The 19094-nt window shown below is 34.7% G+C and overlaps 2 protein-coding genes and 1 long non-coding RNA gene across 3 annotated transcripts; 2 read left to right on the top strand and 1 right to left on the bottom strand.

Annotated features, from left to right (window-relative positions):
* The first annotated feature begins 4189 nt into the window (after nt 1–4189).
* On the top strand, nt 4190–9699 carry LOC128163921 (uncharacterized). Its single transcript, XM_052827614.1, has 2 exons — nt 4190–6188; nt 6585–9699. The coding sequence occupies exons 1-2, from the start codon at nt 4299–4301 to the stop codon at nt 7251–7253; spliced, it is 2559 nt and encodes an 852-aa protein (XP_052683574.1). The 5' UTR covers nt 4190–4298; the 3' UTR covers nt 7254–9699.
* A 1275-nt stretch (nt 9700–10974) lies between these two features.
* On the top strand, nt 10975–14715 carry LOC128163922 (sodium-dependent glucose transporter 1A-like). The gene is made up of 3 exons (XM_052827615.1): nt 10975–11241; nt 12726–13011; nt 13372–14715. The coding sequence occupies exons 1-3, from the start codon at nt 10984–10986 to the stop codon at nt 14688–14690; spliced, it is 1863 nt and encodes a 620-aa protein (XP_052683575.1). The 5' UTR covers nt 10975–10983; the 3' UTR covers nt 14691–14715.
* A 1823-nt stretch (nt 14716–16538) lies between these two features.
* LOC128162403 (uncharacterized) lies at nt 16539–18206 on the bottom strand. Its single transcript, XR_008240652.1, has 3 exons — nt 18088–18206; nt 17485–17676; nt 16539–16657 (listed from the first exon to the last, which is right to left on the bottom strand). It is a non-coding gene; the product is annotated as an uncharacterized LOC128162403 (long non-coding RNA).
* Nucleotides 18207–19094: the final 888 nt, after the last annotated feature.

Here is a 19094-nt window from a genome sequence, read left to right as displayed (position 1 = left end):
CAATTAATCACTTAATTAAGTTAATTACATGGCCGCCCCACACTGGCCTTGCATTAAGACCATTTTGGGACAAAAGATTTAACGCCACGGTTTGGAAGAGTTGTGTAATTATAGATAAAAGGTAAGTCAAATGTTGTTTTAAAATATCATAAATATAATATTCAAACCGGGTTTATTTCAGGTGCAGATCCAGGAAAAAAAACTTAATTTGATTTAATATTTTGTTTTGACACAAGCTGTGAGTTTAATTTGTAATACTACTCCCTCATCGTGGCCTCGCTGTGACTTATAAGTACTATGTGTATTATATCCCATGTACTTTATGAATGCAAAAATAAAACTCTATTTTGTAAAGAGTAATAAGGGTGCGCTATAATAGATATGGGATGAGTACTGAGGGAGCAATATGAAGTTGGTAAGCATGACTTAGGTGTTTACATGTAGGCATACATAATTGAGAAACAATGCAAGGAAAGTATACATATTATCTCATTGTTCTGAAAACTCAAAATGCAATACCGGTACTCATGCGTCGGTCAAATAAGGCCGTGAGGCCGGGGGGGGGGGGGAGGAAGGGGGTGGGGGTTAAGCGAAATAAGACAGACAGAATCTATAAATATGTACTCATTTTATACCTGTTTGTGAATTTATTACCTTTTTTATTAAAGGTAATGGTTTTTCAGGCACGTAGGATCCGGGGTGGGGGAGGGAGGGGGGGGCAAGGGGGTGCTGTCCCCCCGCCTACTTTTTTGCGCAGCAAAGATTTTTTTTAAATTTACATACAAAAAAATTGAATTAACATGGAGTTGCCCCCCCCCCCCCCCACTTTTCTGTGACCATGTAAAAATTGAATTCAAAATAAGGAAATAAACAGTGAAATTGAAGTGAAAAGTATACCTGCCCCCCCTTTTTTTGCTTGTCAAGATTTTTTGGATGAGTCTGGCCCCGCCCCCCCCCACCACTTTCAAAAACAATGCTAAGTGCCTGTTTTTCTGTGTTGTTTTTCTATCCATTGACTCTTGTTATATCTTACCTTTATTTTTATTTTTTAATTTTCAATAGTTTTCTTTGTTGTTTTTCATCAATTGGCTCTTGATTTATCTTACTTTTGTATTCATTTATTTTTTCATTAGTCTACTATAATCCCTTTTGTTTTTATTTGTTTTTTGTTGAAGATGATCTCCTGGAAAGATTTATTTAATGAAAATGTAAATTTGACATTGAGAAATAAACATTTGAGCCTAAATATCAGGAAATCTAGGTTAGACAAATGCACTTGTATGCGACCACCACTGTGCACATTACCGGACTATTTTTTTTTATCCCCTCGGGGCCTGGTACATGTCTGTGCTTCGATCATTGAACCCTTAACGGGTTGTCAATCACTGTAATTAATTCATCAGAGAGGGCATACATTAACACGGCCCATTACGATAAATCAGAAAACTATAATAGAAAATATAAACATTAATATCTGTCGACCACGTGTTGTCTATTGCGCAATCCCATGTTTTGATGCATGCTTCTTTTTTTCAATTATCAAAATTCAAATTCATAAACACGTTGGTAAAGGGCATGAATGATGTGCTAGACTTTTTGAAGGGATTGTTGTTTAATCTCTGAAATTCCGGTGAAATGAAGCTGTAAGATGATCATGGACAAAAAATGAATGAAAAAAATTAATGGATATTTTGAAAATGGATATTCTGACATGAGAAAACTTTGATTGAGCGAACGTGACGCATTCAGTTTACTCCACAATCATGATTGATTTCGAAAGTGTTATTCCAGGTAAATCAGAGGCCAAAAAAAAAATTATGTGTAATAAGTATCTTTGATATGCATAGAACAGAGGTAAACATTCATTGTAGCTAAGAAGGATATAAGGGGTAACCTAGAAATATGATTTCAGTACAAGTTGGAATATGCATTTTTATTCTCTCCATTGAGTTTAATGTTTTTTTTATTTAAAGAGCCTTTTTAAAAAAAACAAGACCACGATTTATCGTTAAATATTAAGTTCACACATCATACATGTTGAAATTGATTGCAAACCTCAAATGGTCTTTACAGTATAATTGTATAGAAAGAATTATGTAGGCAGAGCATAAAATCGTACAAATGTTGTTTGCTCATAGATAGAAAAAAGTGAAATAAGCAGACCTACATCAAATTGATGTTTGGCACAAACCTCCTATTGTTAAACTTTTAGGTCTTGACAAAATAATAATTTTAATACATGTGGAGATAAAGAAACCTTTTTGTTTGATCATAACATCGTATTTTAAACAAAACTCCCAAAGAGTATTTTTTGAAAATGTAATTCAATGTCCAATTATGAGCTTTCACATGACAAATGTAACTTTTTATAAATCAAAGACGGTTGGTGGTTGTGGTCATTTATGATACTTTTCTTCCTCAAAATAGAGAAGAGTTCTAATTATATACGACGAAATTTTCAGCGAGTTTGACATCGATCAGTAAGAGTATGTATATACAAAAAAGCAATGAATATGATTTACAAAACATAAACATGCATGATTTTTCCATTAAAAACTCTTTAAAAATTCCTTAAATGGACCTCTCTCCAAATTGGACGATATTTTACTAAAAATATAACTTCATAAAATGGAACAGTGATAATATTTTATGTGTGCCACTACGCAAATAGTGGGTTATTTAATTAAAACATGTTATAATGACGTCGCATTGAATTAGCATCGTTACGTCATGGACTTTTGTATCTATATGAATCAATTTATATCATTAAGAGGCAGTCTACGATAGAACCATGCAAAATCAAAATTTTATAATGAAGGGTGAAGATTAATTTTCATAGTTCATCTGGATATATCTAAAGTATATTGTCTATTTTATCAAATTTTCATGGTTAAATTTATCTGCACCACCGAAATCCCCCAGATAAGACCATTTCTATTTTTAGCTCATTATTCATGATAAATTTCATGCATGAATAAGGCTAATTTCAGATAGTCATTTAAGTATTAAATAGAGTTTAATCATACCTAGAGTCAGATTCACATAACATCTGATACAAATACCTTTGATTTGGTGCACAAATATTTTTTAATTCATTCTTTGATTTTAAGCTAGATGATCAAATATTATAATAAGATAGGTAATGTCCAAAATCCACAACTTCTCATAGCAGGATATAAAACCCCAAGAAACGTTTTAAATTTAGAACTTCTTGGTTAAAAAAATAGAATTATCCATAAAGAAATATACCTGAATGGGAATTTGGTTGCAAATAAATATTAAGCTTATTTTCCGGTGTTTAAATTCCGAATTTTTAGAGATTAAATTATCTCCCTTTGTGGAACTCTCGTGTAAAGAAGATAAAGAAGAATGATTGGAGAAAGCAGATGTCAACAAGATGGATGGTTTGAAATGTAGTTTTGGTGAACATTGTAAAGAGAAAGCAGATTATATACTTCAAGACTGTAAGAAAGAGACTTCAGCACACTTGAGATTTTTTAAATGTACCTCTGAGTCAGATTTTGCACACATACCAGAACCATTGTTAATTCTTAACCGTGCTGGTGTGCATGGGCTGAGGCTGTCAAAGTTCAGCGGACGTATATGTGCTAAACACAGGCAAGAATTTGGGATTCAATGGAAAAGAAAAAGGAGAACATGCTGTCATCCACTACATGACAAATCTCAATCTGGCACAGTCGCGAGGGGTATTACATTCATTCAAAGCCGAGAGATATGGATGAAGCTGAGCACACATGTTCCCACTGGTTCTGGTAAGAAAACCCTCGCCTTTGCGTAAACGGTAATGGCATATTTTTTAACATACCAAAAATATTTATATAACAGTCCAATTATGTGTACCAGTAAATATTGCTAGGATCTACTACATGTATCAATACATATCAATCATGTCAATATCTAATCAGTTTAAAACTACCCCCCCTCCCCCATTTGATTAGATATCTATGCCATTCTATGGAAAAGATGTACATGCACAGTACATTTTTTATAGTGTTAAAGTGTTTTAAATTTGAAATTTACTTGTTGAAATACTCACACATATTTGAAAACGAAAAAGTTCATACAGAATTGAATGTTTCAAATGTATATATATGCGTGTATCCAACAGCTGGGTTTAGTCTAATACTTTGAATAAATATATTTGAAGGAATATACCGGTATATATATATTTATTGTTATATTTATTTTCAGATTTTGATCTTCTGTCATCTCAGAAAACTGTGGGGTCTGATTGGTCCAAAGATGAAAGATCACAGCGTGAAATCTTTAATGAAGCTATGGAATTAATGTCAGATGGAAAGTACTCCCCTTTAAAATCACAGCCATCAATGAATCTTGATCAACTTCAGTATTCAACGAGAATGTACTACATACGTCAAGCTCGTACTGCCTTCCAATATGTTTGTGAAAGCATTGCACCATCCCAGGGCTCCCTCTTGATGAAGGATGTCTTGGAAAGCATAAAACCTAAAGATCAGGAACCCAGACCTAAAGATCCCCTCACAGAGACTGTTGTAGAAGCTTACCGAAAAGCTGAAGATTACACAACTAAGATACAGATTTTGTCCATAATTGTGGGAATGTACACTAAGTCAGAGCTTCAGACTTTTATTGAAGGATTGACCATCTACAAAATTGATGCTGCAAGAAAGTACGCTTCAACACATGGACCTGGACAGTATGTAGCTCCACCAAAAATATCCCGACTGCGCCTTTCAAAGGAGAAAATTCATCACTTTATTGAATTCATTTCTGCTCCGTGTTATCTTCAAGTTGTTGGATTTGGATCAAAAAACTTGAAATTATCCTCAGGCCTTACAGTGAAAGTTCCAAAGATGATTAGAACAATGATTGCTTCTCGGCTTATTACAGCATATGAAAACTACTGCAAGGAGTATTCTCTAATTTCTCCATCCAGGGCAACTCTTTACAAAATTATCAAGGCATGTGCAGCCTCTCAGCTTCAATCTCTTCATGGTTTGGACAACTTTGTTAATGATGGTCTAGAGGGCATCGATACCTTGAAGAGGATTGTGTCAAATCTTGCACTTCCAGAGATTAGAATAGCTGAACTTAAAGGGAAGATTGACACTTTGAAGCTGCATCTAAAGAGTGGGTTTAGAAGTCACATCAGACCTGAAAGTGACTGTGCTCAACACTGTATACAATATGCATTGTCGGAAGAAGAGTGCCAGCATGCTCACACTGGTACCTGTGAGTCTTGTGACATCATGTACAGTGTTAGAACCGAAATTCATACCGTAATAGAGAGTACAAATTTTCCAAGCATCCAAGAAAGGGAAGAAGTTAAACATGACTTTGGGGTGTCAGCAGAGAAAGTTTGGGCGTGGAGGGATCATTTAATCAGGAATGTTAATCAGGACTTGTGTAAAAGGAACATTCTCCAAAACTTGAAGTCACATGAGGTGTTGATAATTGCCGATTGGGCCATGAAGTACTTGCCCCAGACTTTCCGTGAGACACAGAGTGAGTGGTTTGGGAAGCAGGGCATTAGTTGGCACATGATTTGTGCTGTTATCTGTCACCCACATTCAGATGACATTGACAACAGTAACAAGTTTGACATTATTTCTATGATTCATCTCATTGAAGAAGGAAAGCAGGGTTGGCACTTGGTGAGTCAGATCTTTGGTGATGCTTTCCAGACATTAAAGTCTCTCCATCCACATCTAAGGGATGCATATATTAGATCAGATAATGCTGGATGCTATCATGCATTGCCAATGCTGTCCTACCTGTGGAAATTCCGTGATGAGCTGCCATTATCTATAAAGGAGTACAATTTTAGCGAAGCTCAATCAGGCAAGGACCTGTGTGACTCAAGGACTGGAACTTGCAGACTTCACATGCTGAACTATGTGAATGAAGGTAATGACATCCTCAATGCTAAACAGATGAAGTTGGCACTTGAAAGTCATGGTGGCATCAGAAACACCTACATCTCAGTAGTAGATCTCTTAGCTGAACCCCAAACACCAGTGCTTTCTGGACAGCTCAAATCCTTCCAGATATCACAGCATAACAATTTCATTTTTCAAAATGATGGAATGATGGCATATAAAGCATATGGCCTTAGAGGAAAGCTTATTTCAGCAGAAGATATGACTAGAATTTCAGAAAAGTTGCTATTGAAAGATGAGAACTTGGTAAGTACATTGTAATTATTTCAATCATTTTACAGTTACGAATGATGGATTGCATCAAAATGACACATTTTGTCAAATTGCAGCATATTAGAGTACATATTGTTACTAATAGTAGTCTAATATGCTCAGCTTTAACATTTCTAGAATAATATATATCAGTGTTAGTAATAAGAGTGAAATCAGTAACTTAAAAACTGTTTATAGGATGTGCCATTGCAAAATAGCTTTAGAATTTTACTCAGGAAATTGCTTTTACATGTTTATTTGATTCTTTTAACAAATATAGTCAAATTTTAAGAATACAAAACATATTTTTAATACCTGGGGTATATGGTTATTTCTGAGTGTAGGTATTATCAAGTTTATAAATTACTATATGCATTTGGTATTATTCAGGTCTTCTCTGGAGTGAAACAGCCAGACCCAAAGCCAACTACCATTCAAGGAGTTAAACAACAGGACCATTTTCCTTGCATTGATCCAGACTGCATCAAAGTATTTAGGAAAGAGAACCAACTTGTCCAACACCTTTCTGTCGGTCAGCATGTCTATGATGAACAGCAGTTGGACACCCTTGAGGACAGGAGTAAAAGGCTTTGGTCAGCACAGTGCAGTGAACTTCGACTTAATCAACAAATTCTCTCATCTGTCCCAGTGGTTTTTGAACAACCAACATATTTCTGTGAAAGCCATGGCTACGCTCTAAAACGAAGAAAAAAGACATCCCGCTTTTCTGGAAAGGTGAGAAATTACCTCACTGCCTTGTTCAGAAATGGAGAAGAGACGGGGAAAAAACCAAGTCCACACACAGCTTCTAGACAAATGCGATCCGAAACAGATGGAGAGGGAAACAGAGTGTTTTCTCCAGATGAATGGCTCTCTCCTCAACAGATTAGAAGCTTCTTTGGAAACTTATGTTTGAAAAAGCAGAAAGTATCCAACATAGTGAAAGGCGAGGAAAGTGCAGAAAATGATGAAGATCTTCAAAATGTAATCAGTGATCTTGTTGCCGTTGAACGTAGCCAAGTATTATCCAGTATTGTCTCTGAACTGACACTTGGTTAAGAACAATTTTGTATAGGAAATACTCTTTCACTTTGAATGTGAGGGTGATTACTTCTGATATCTGTTATTCTTGAAATGGTATCCAATTTCCTGATACTGTCACACTGGTGTAAATGTATACATGTTGATACTTTTAGTATTGATGTATAGAAAATCAGAATTTGTCTTTTTAGTTAAGTTATTGTTCAAACTCTTTCCAGCTAGAATTTCAATTTAAAGTTTCCAATGAAGTATCACAGTCACTTGATGATATTATTTGGTTAATTGTGATACATGCATGAATTGATGATGTTAGTCCTCTAATAGCACTATATGTGTATGAATGATGTAAGTTGTCTAATACATAGTGCTACAGGTATAAATTGATTATATTAGACCTCTAATAGGCAAACATGTAATAAATATGTATCAATTGAGGATGTAAGCTAGATAATAACACTTCATTAATGTTTTGATGATAAATTTTGTCTAACGTCACTTGTCTGAATTGATGATGTTATTTGGCCAATAGTGCTACATGTATGAATGTTGGTTAGTAGGTCTACATGTATAAATTGATAATTTTGTTTGTCTAATAGAGCTACAAGAATGAATTATTTGATAATGTAAGTTTGATAAAAACATTGATGTTGTTATTTCTTTAATAGCATTTTATGCATGAATAATGATGTTAGTCCTCTATTAACACTACATGTATATGAATTGATAATGTTTGGACTAATAGTGCTACAGGTATGAATTGATTATGTTATTTGGCTAATAGGGCTACATGCATCAATTAAGGATGTATGCTAGATAATGGCATTTTATGAATGATTTGATTATAAAAGTTATCTTATAGCACTTGTGTGAATGGATGATGTTACTTGGCTAGCTAATTGTGCTATACGTTTGAATTGATGATGTTTTTAGACTAATGGTGCTACATGTATGAATTGATGAGGTTATTTGGCTAACAGCGGTACATCAATTGGTGATGTTATTTGGCCAATAGTGAAACGTACATACATAAATTAATGTTCATAGTTGTCTAAAATTGCTACATGTTTAAATTAATGATGTTATTTGGCAAATAGTGCTTCATGTATGAATTGATGTTGTTTGGTTATTAGTGCTACATGTAGGAATCGATGATGTTATTTAGCTTTTAGTGCAACATGTATGATGATAATAGTTGTCTAATAGCACTACATGTACGAATTGATGATTTTATTTGACTACTAATAGATAAGTGCTACCTGTGTGAATTGATGTTGTTTGGTTATTAATGCTAATACATGTAGTTGTCTAATAGTGTTACATGTATGAATTGATTATAGATGTCTAAAAAGGCTACATGTATGAATTAATGATTTTATTTTACTAATAGCACTACATGTATGAATGGATTTTGTTATTTGGCCAATAGTGATACATGTATTAATTGATAATAGTTGTCCAATAGTGCTACATGTATATTAATTGATGATTTTATTTGACTAATAGCACTACATGTATTATTGATGTTGTTATTTGGCTAATAGGGACACATGTATTAATTGGTGATGATAGCTTTCTTAATTTAAATTAATTGCACATCTCTATCTATTATTCTTAAGTAACTGAATAATGAATATTTCAATTCACAAATTTTGTATTTTTTATTCTGAAATTGAAATTCTCTATCTGATATATTCATTGAAGGTTGAAATTGGTCTCTATTCATATTTTATTGCATAGCTTTGTAAAGAATGGCTAGTCATATTTCATGTAAATAACTGGTCAGGAGTAATTTGGTCTTTGTTTTTGCTCCATTTGAAGCAAAGGCTCATTTCAAGTATTTCTGGTAAACGAGTGTTACATGTAGGCATTTTTGTTTTCATATCAGGTGGTTATATGTACTTTTTAACGTTCATTACTATACCAAATAATCCATGAATATTAAACAGGTTATATATTAAGTTAAAAGATTGTTATTTGTTGTTTTTTTCTCAAATATCATCTTATCAATATGCTAATGTTGTAAACTTTGCTTAAAAATATGTATTGATAAGAATCGTTTGATATGTACACTCATTAAAATTTGAATACATGTAACATGAAATCCATTGTTATTGTACAGTTTTATGTCAAAGTGGATACTTTTATAAATTAAGGTGGTATGGGACATCTGTCAATATTATTATGGATTAATGTATGTTATAAATCAAATATTTCCATCAGTTTAGAATGTTCAAATTTTACAATATTTAACTGGAAAATAGCTTTTAAAAATATTTGGAGAGGTAAAAATTGTAAAAGCCCAAGCAGGATTTGAACTCATGACTTGCAGATTTGTAGTAAACCCTCTCACCCACTGCACTACCCTGTTAAGTGACATTATAGGGAAAGAAACTAGTGAGTACTTAATATGTAATTACACATCATTTTATTGTTTATTTCGATAAACAATATGTAACAACATGGAAGTGTCCCAAACCACCTTAAGATTAATATCTCTTGTAATAGGATAGTGCCATTCATAAATTAAGAAACCAATCTTTAAATTATCAAAGTTAATATTTGTCATTATCACACAACATTCATAATGAAAACATATAATCACATACCGGTAAGTTTTCCGAGAAATTTATTTATGGGTGAAACACATTCTTGATAACAAATTATAGATACATTTTAGCACAAGGCTTAAAATTGCATGAGTGAATTAAGCAAATAATTCAAACAAGATAGGGCAATATTATTTAGAACCATTTACAATAATAGAGCTCTTTTTCCTGGACATAATGATATATGACATGTATACAATACTCAACAGATTCAAATTGTATTGGATTGCAAGCTCTACCTTAATGGTCCAAGTTTCCGTTCAATTGCACCCCCTCCCTCTCTCTCTCCCCCCCCCCCCCCCCCCCCCCCAAAGAACTAAGGGCAATCCATAGTAATAATGAGTGTTTAATTTTTAATCATTTTTTAGACTATTTAATTCTTCAGTTGTTTTATTTGGCGAGAAAATCTAAATAATTATGTAAGAGCATTTTACCTACTCTAAGTGTTAGTGCACCATGTCCACCCCCCCCCCCCCCCCTCGATAGTTCCACTGAATTTCATTTGCAACCAAATTCCATCAAACAGATTAAAGACAAGTAAAGACTCTTTAAGTTGACAAAATATTATTTTAATTGATGCGTTTCTTGGGCAGTTATGCAGGTTTTAGTGCAAATAGGTCAATTTTGGTAAAATTTCAGTATTTTCATGAAGTTAAGGCCCTCATATCTTTGTGTATTGTGTTTAGAAATTTAAATTCCTATTATTTAGAATTACTATGGGTTTTCACAATGTGAAGAAATGAGTTTCATTCAATTGCAGTGTGTAATATTTCCAATAAATTAAAAAGACTTGCATACTGTCTGATTTCTCAAAAGTTCTATAAATAGAACAAGGGAAAACCCAAGTGCCATCCGTTTCCATGGTTACTGATGTAATGAAATCAAAATCCTTCTCATCATAATCAAGTTAGGTTATCATGAGTATTTGTGCCAAGTCTCATGAAATTTCGATATACTCCCATTGATAGCCATTTGCATGGTTCTACCGTAGACTGCCTCTTAAAACAAATCCAAGAAATGACCTCCCCGACATGAACCTAGATGTTAATATAATTACAGTCCAAGAAAATTGCCCCCTACGAATCTAATGGAGTTAAAAATATATTCTTTGTACAGGGCTGCAACATCTGTATTGCCCGAGGATGGAGGACGAGGAGTATGAAGTCTCGACCGTGGACAAGTTCCGCTTGACCTACGACGGCCCCGACCTTGAAATCATTGAGCGGATCCGGCGAATGTACGAACGGGTGCCGTTCGGAAAGAGCAAGGACGACGAAGTTGAAGGGGATCGCAAGAAAAAGAGGCGGAAACCTAAATTCCTGATCAGGCTTAAAACGGACCCGGAGTTCAAAAGAAAGATTATTTTGACCGCTGGGCTGCTTTGGTCATTTATGATATTGGTAGGTGGCGAAAAACTATGAACTCATTTATCATTTTTCCCCAATATATGTTTTTGTTATTTATTGAAGTATTTCGGAGGAAACGTCGCAATATCTTTATGGTGCGAAACGAATAATGGTTGTCGTAAAATGTCTTTGACATGTTTCTTGTGTTTATAATTCTTTTGCATGATTACTACAACATTGCAAAGAAGCTCTATAATACCAGCTGAATATCAACGGTTCCTGGCCGAGTTTACTTTTTATTATCATGATAACTGCTCTATCGATGAATTTTTTTTGGAACTTGCCCGTTGCTGAGGGAACAAACACAGACAAATGTATTGCCTCTTTTTGGTTTAAGGATGCTGAGTGATCAACAAAAAATTTAGCTTTTAAAAAAAGCTTACCGTCTTTAGAGCAAACTCTTAACAGCAATAAGATATCAAAGACAATTTAATTATTTTTTTTTATATAAATGTCGCCTTCCTCTCCATGCAATAGCGTGCCGAACTTTTTTTTTTTTAATATGTGCCTTTTAAGCGTGCGTGCTTAAAAATTGTTTGTTGAAAATTGTTTACAGCGTGTTATTTATTTGAAATCGACTGCAGTAGGTAAAAAGAGATCTTAGGAAGGATTGTATTACTCTAGTAAAATCAAAGTTAATACAACTGCATTCAGTATCACTTATTTTTACTGATATTTTTTTTTTACTGATATTAGTTTCACCGTTTGTAATATACAAACTTGTGTACTGATATTAGCCATACCGTATCAAATTTCATTGGTATTTGTATAATCAAAACAAAAGAAGAGAACAAATTATTTCAAGAGATGTTACAGAATATTGCTTTCAACTAGTTAACAGGGAAATGAAAGCCTGAATTTCAGTAAGAGCCATTTTTATTGTTCTTTCGTTTTCTCACTTTTTAAGATTTGAAATCTACGAAAATTGTTAAGTCGTACGTAAAATTGATCATCAGAAAATTATCTCCCTTGTGCCGAACAGTATATCAACCAATGAAATAAATGTAAATTTTCACATCATGTATTTTCTACCAATCACAAAAGAGAGGAAGTGCACAGCCCGGAGACTGTAAATTATTTCAACTCTTAAATTAACCATAAATTTTCCCCTAAATTTTTCAGATATTATTGAGTTCGTTATAATCTTTCATTAAGTAAAAAAATCAAATAATTTAGTTTTAAAACTTGAATACTTTATATCATATCTTTATACAGAACTTTTCTTCTTAATTCTTAGAAGATTAAAATAGTCTAAAAATGACCACGATCAATCAGCCTTCTTAACGGTTATTTACATGGTGGTATTAGTGTATTAGCGTATGCATTACTTACATTGCCATATCCAATCGTAGCTTCTCGGGCCTGCCGGAAAGGCCCGAGAGGTTGCGATTGTGCCATATCATATAATTAACAGTAATTTACAATAACAGTGGGTACAGTTGGGATAGATTCTTTATTTTAGTCACTATGTATTATAGGGCTGGATCATTGGTCAGTTTGGTCCTTCGTTTCTCGACCTACAAATCATCACCTCCACCACCATAAAAAGAGGATCCGCCTTCATGACGGCCAATTCCGTGGGGTACCTGACGGGATCCCTGCTGTGTGGGGTCCTATTCGACAGCTACAATAAGCTGTTCCTGCTGTTTCTGGCTGTATTTGGCAACGCTGTTACGGCGGCCATCATCCCGTGGTGCTTTGTATACGAAATCATGGTCATCATGCATATTGCAAAAGGGACATTTTGTGGAGCTCTAGATGCAAGTAAGAACTTTTAGTTTGTAATCTGACACTTCATCTGTTTTGAAACTTCAGCATTTGTGTTGCCAATTTGATTGCGAGCGACATATCATATAAACCGGAGCATCGAGGATCTGATCTTAATCCGATTGTTTTGTTGCAAAAAGGTGACTTGTTATTGCATGATATTATCCTGAATGAACTACTTTTTCTCAGTTAATAATATTTAAAAACAATACATTATTGTTTTTCCCGAGGTGGAATTTTTCAGATTTTATTCTTCTTAATTTAATACTCATGTACTTTTGTTCTCTTTTCATAACCATCAAAAATTCTAATTCAATAGAGATAATTTTTGAATGACCAGATTTTGATATGTTTCAGTCTGTAATGCAGAGATAGTCTACACATGGGGTGACGAGGGTAGAGCTTACATGCAGGCCCTTCATTTCTGTTTTGCTATGGGAGGTATTTTGTCGCCAATGGCAACAGCTCCATTTTTGGCTCCGAAACATCAAACATTCTTTTTAAGCAAAACTCCCGTAGACTATTACATACCGGAAGTGGATTATGATACTGTCACGGTGGCAATCAACGGAACCGGAAGATTGTCAAGCATCAACTCCACCTTGAAGTCCACAGCAAACATTTCGTTGCCCAGAAATATTACGTTTGTCACTAAACTGGTTCCCCATCCTGCCCCAAAATCCAGGATTTACGTTGCATATCTGATGTCAGCGTTTTTGGCGTCAACTGCCGCTGTGTTCTTTTTCGTGTTGTACAGAAAATCGCTTCGAACGAAACCACAAAAGCTGAAAAAGAGACCAAAGACCCAAGAAACACAGCAGAAAGTGCTACCATTTAAATCCAAAGTCATAGCCATTGCCAACATGATGTGTATCATGGCATGCTATAGTGCAATAGAGGATACGTTTGCGGGATTCCTTGCAACGTTCTGTGTCAAGCAAATGGATTGGACCAAATCGGCGGGATCTTTTGCTACGTCGATGTATTGGGCGGCGTTTGGCGGGGGTCGCTTCTGTGGGATTTTTCTTGTGAAGTTCTTGACTCCTGTGCGAATGATATGCATGTACACCGGCCTTCTGATCGTTGCTTTTATGGGACTGTTCTTGACCTCTAACGAAGGTTATGACACGGGGGTTTGGGTGTGTGCCACGTTGGCGGGGTTCGCCCTGTCCATTATATTCCCCACCATGTTCATCTGGACCGAGGAGGAACTTCTGACGATCACTGGAAAAGTTGCGTCTTTGTTTCTGATTGCGTCATCATCGGGCACGATGGTTAACCCTATCGTACTTGGAACCTTGATGGACAGACTGACGCCGATGTGGTTCTGTTACTTACTGTTCACAGAAAGCGTGCTGCTTTTGGTATTCTACTTACTAGCGCAACACGTTGCATCCGTCGTTCATGCTCCGAAAACAGAGAAAGACGGCAAATTTGATGACGTACGCCCCGTGTTTTATGACGATTTTGACCCCCGAAGCTTTCTTTCTGACAACTCCAAGGAGCCAAAGTCCAAAGTGAATCCCGATCTCACTTTCACAATCATTCCTTTAACGGGCGGAGAACCGCAAGTGGCGGAGATGAACGTTAAAGAAAACACACTTCCATTCAGTGAAAGTGACGAAGAATCCGAGACAGAATCATTGTTGACAAATGAGGATCGATCCCACACGTAATCACTGTCAATGGAGTGTTTGTAAACGTAAAAACCATAAATACCTTTAGTCCCCCGCTTATCCATATTTTTTATCATAATTATGCAGAATAAATCTGTGAATATTCTACATGTAAAAGTTAAAATACATACACTTCATTACGTGAATGGCTTAAGCCTCGTTCTCTATATATTGCATGAATTTTAATTCTAATTTCGTATGATCGTATGTTTCAGATTAACGCATTTAATCGATCATTTGTGTCAACGCTTTATACATGTACACAGAGGATGTATGTTTTAATTTCGTAGACACTAGGTACATATAACGCCGGTGTACTGGGTAGATGTTATTAAAAATTTCAGATGAGCGTCAAACGATGATAATAAAAAAATCTCTTCAATTTATCTTTATTTCTTTTAAACCATTTCAATGACGTAAGTTGCACTTTTTTCTCATTTCTCTGTCTTTCTAATAAATGAAACTAACGTTCCTGAAATGAAACTAGAATTGTAGCAGCGAAAAAACGCCTAATAGTGCACTTTTACACACCTGTAAAATTAATCTACCTGGAAATATCAAATGGAGAGAGAACACAAAATCGCAAGTGATAGATTTCCATCCATTTGCATGCTCAAATAAGTGTTATGATTATGCTTCATTATATAAATAGTTGACAGGGTAACAGTTGAAATTGACACCCCGAAAAATCCATTGTCAACCGACGCGAAGCGGAGGTTGACAATGGCTTTCGAGGGGTGTCAATTTCAACTGTTATCCTCCCAAACAGGCACTATTTATTTTGTTTACTGAATGTCTTAATTTTAAAGAAAACATCACTGCTTTTAGATAGGAATAACGTGAATTCTAAGGCGAACCGTACGCGCATGATTTTCGCGCATGTAACAATTCGTAATGTTACCCGTTGCTAAGTGCGTTGCTAACGCTGAGGGTAATAGAGCAGATTATGAACTGCGTCTAAACCAATCAGATTTCAGTATTTAACATGAAAGTATAACAACACGAAATGAGGCTAGATATGCTTTAATCTTAGTTATGTGTTTGCTTTTCAAAAATATTAGTTATATAGATGTTTGTCTAAATTTGATAACAGCATAGAAAGACACACCCCCAAACGAGAATATGTGATTACTTCTACTCCCAAACACATTCAATGTTTTCAGAAAAGTACATGCAATCAAAGGGGATGAACTTAAAATAGAAACCCTTGGGTGCCAATTACATACCCAGGTTATATATAATCGAAAAATAAATAAACTTATTTCAATAATCGATTTTAAAAAAAATCCAGATGGGGAGGGGACAAGGGGGATAACTGTTAAAGCACAAACAAGTGGCACAAATAAGTTCATTGTAACTTTAATCATTGATTTCAACTTACCTATATGATCTATATTTAACAATTTTTAGATATTGATTAGATATTTAAGATTTACATATAACAGTACCGAAGAGGCAATCGACATGTTGATCAGTTAGTTATAACTTTAAATAAAAAGAGAGATGAAATGTTAATTTCAGGGAATTATTTGATTATAATAAGTACTAAACTATTTTATCCCTCGCACCTTTTCATATACTTATGTGATATAAAGTGTTTGTTAGTAACCGTTTTAATCAAACTCAGTTAATTATTTTTTTTTCAGCATACTTATATAAAGTGCCCCAATAAGTATATAAAAAAATTCATAAGTCGAATGTATGGGTAATCCAACCTATAATCTAGGTGTTTTTAAATGAATGTATTTACAAAATATATTTTGGACAAATGTTTTGATATCCAAAACCCATTCCAACCGATCATATTGATTTTCTTTAAACAAAAATAAGACAAAAGTAAAATACATTGTAGTAGGAAACATTTAATTGACAAAATTTCACCAGAACAAACATGTAACTGTCATGGAAACGAAACCTTCTGTCCAAATGCATTACTTGTCTGTACAGAGCTTAGATCTCAAGCAAACCTGCAAAAATATAATTTAAAAAAATTACTGCATAAGAATCCTAATTCAAGCACACGCATTTTTTTATTTTTACTTTTTCGGACGAAATCAAAGTACTGATTGTTCAGATGGGCAATCATTGCGGTCAATTCGAATGTGAACATGACAGCATAAGCATGCGAGTATTTGGTTATTCTGGTGTTCAGAAATTTTGACTGATGTCATAAACAGGTTTAAAAGTAGTTAATATGCTTTCATATGTACCGACATTATAATTTAATACCGTCGACTTACGGTAAAATTTTCGAATATTTTCGGTAGGATAAAAAACGGATAAAAATGGCCACTATTTATAAATGTTTTGTAAAGATTTCACATTTAGAATATAATGGTTCAATTCTAGAGGTGTCGTCAAATGAAATCTTTTAATTTCAATTTGCGGGACAATTTTAAGCGAATTGATAAATTTAAGGCTTTGTGTTGTTGTGGATAATCATTTTAAGGATTAAGTTGTACATGGATATAATATATTTTGCTTTAGATGGGAATGTGAATGCGTGGGATAGTGCTACCCACGAAGATCACAAAAAAACAATAAGTCTGACACAAGAAACTTAAATGAGGATATTAAGATACTTGTAAAAGGTTTCAAAGAAATACAAATAGTGCTGCCAAATAAGACAAATTCGTAAAACGCTTAATTTACGAAGTTACAAAAATTACTTTCATATTTACACACACAAAACAAAGGAAAAAAAATATTTTATCGATTGAAAAAAAGTTCAGATTTTTTGCAGATCTTATATCTAGTATTGAAATTAATTTAACGCTTCCATTTTTGTAAGTACCTGGGTCTTGAGAATCGGTGGCGAGCGAAGAACTTGTACGTCTTTAAGCGCTGAATGTACCTGTACAGATCTTCTATGTTACGAAAGTGTTCCTTTGTGGGCGCCCAGTTGTAGGGCGCATTGAACGGACCCACGAGGGACATGCTGGCCGTACAGAAGATCAGGGCAGACACCACAAGAAAGCGATAAATCCTGGAACGGACAAAATTGGAAAACGTAAACAACAAATAGATATGCGCAATAAATACTCATGTACATGTACAATTGAACATATTTCTAATTTTGACATCCATGTTCTTAAAAACAGTCCTTCTCTATAAAGCAATGTACAATTAAAAAAAAGTTTGAATATTACGGGCCGGTGTATCTTGAAGGGAGGCAGAATTAACCCCCCCCCCCCCCCCCAAAAAAAAACCCACAAAGTTTTATCAATTAATATGGTATACTTCTATTTAACAAACTTATATTAAGCCTCGTAAAAAAGAAGATTCAGATTAACTATAATATTTCTATCGTTGGCGCCTTGGTTCCACAATAGATAGTTTGCTATATAATAAGGATAATAATAAAAATGCAATAATGATAACAATAATATGTACTTACATAATTTATGTTAAAGCCCGGATCTTACTCAGCAGTCAGCAGCACGTCTTGATAATGCATGAGAATCGCTGAATGGATGAATCCTTTATATACATAGGCAAAAATAGATAGAAACATTTACCTGGGTGGCTGTCGCAACCCTTGAAACGATTAACATCGTCACGTGGGTTCGATATATTAGCACCTGCATTTGATCTGGTTTGAATTTCTTCAAATCATAGCCATTCATATTTTGGAAACCGTTAGATTTTTGAGAATTAGCAGCAGGTTGCCAAGGGAACATTTGTGCATCTATGATTAATTCTACATTAAAACACCTTTAAATGTTCGAGGGTGATCTCTTTGACATAACCAGAAACAATATGAACACTTCAGTGGAAAGTTAAGGTCAAGATCTAATAAATGAAAGGAGCCTAACGGGTTTTAGCCGGGTTTTCCACCGGAAAAATCCGGTTATTGAAATGGTGAAAATGGTGGAAGGGCGGGCGGGCGGCTGCCAAAAGGGTACCCTCATTGTACGGATAACTCCTCCTACAGTTTTCAAGATAGGAAGTTGTTCTTTTGCAGATCAATTGTACAAATATATGAGAGGTGTGTATAGTGCTAGGATTTCGATTTTTGATAATTTCTGGGGGAAAAAAAACAGCTTTTGAACTTAGTGCATATAGGGTACCCTCATTGTACGGATAACTCCTCCTACAGTTTTCAAGATAGGAAGTTGTTCTTTTGCAGATCAATTGTACAAATATATGAGAGGTGTGTATAGTGCTAGGATTTCGATTTTCGATAATTTCTGGGGGGAAAAAACCAGCTTTTGAACTTAGTGCATATAGGGTATCCTCATTGTACGGATAACTCCTCCTACAGTTTTCAAGATAGGAAATTGTTCTTTTGCAGGTCAATTGTACAAATATATGAGAGGTGTGCATATTGCTAGGATTTCGATTTTTGATAATTTCTGAGGGGAAAAATACCAGCTTTTGAACTTAGTGCATATAGGGAACCCT

The sequence above is a fragment of the Crassostrea angulata genome, chromosome 9, assembly GCF_025612915.1.
Source record: "Crassostrea angulata isolate pt1a10 chromosome 9, ASM2561291v2, whole genome shotgun sequence".
Taxonomy (NCBI): Eukaryota; Metazoa; Mollusca; class Bivalvia; order Ostreida; family Ostreidae; genus Magallana; species Magallana angulata.
The sequence above is the reverse complement of the archived record's forward strand: the minus strand, read 5'-3'. Positions and strand labels throughout refer to the sequence as shown.

Excerpts from the sequence above, each read along its gene's own strand:
- LOC128163921 (XM_052827614.1), top strand. The coding sequence starts at position 4,299 with ATGGAATTAATGTCAGATGGAAAGTACTCCCCTTTAAAATCACAGCCA. Across the intron at positions 6,189-6,584 it reads TATTGAAAGATGAGAACTTG|GTCTTCTCTGGAGTGAAACA; the intron begins GTAAGTACATTG and ends GGTATTATTCAG.
- LOC128163922 (XM_052827615.1), top strand. The coding sequence starts at position 10,984 with ATGGAGGACGAGGAGTATGAAGTCTCGACCGTGGACAAGTTCCGCTTG. Across the intron at positions 11,242-12,725 it reads TTTGGTCATTTATGATATTG|GGCTGGATCATTGGTCAGTT; the intron begins GTAGGTGGCGAA and ends TATGTATTATAG. Across the intron at positions 13,012-13,371 it reads TTGTGGAGCTCTAGATGCAA|TCTGTAATGCAGAGATAGTC; the intron begins GTAAGAACTTTT and ends GATATGTTTCAG.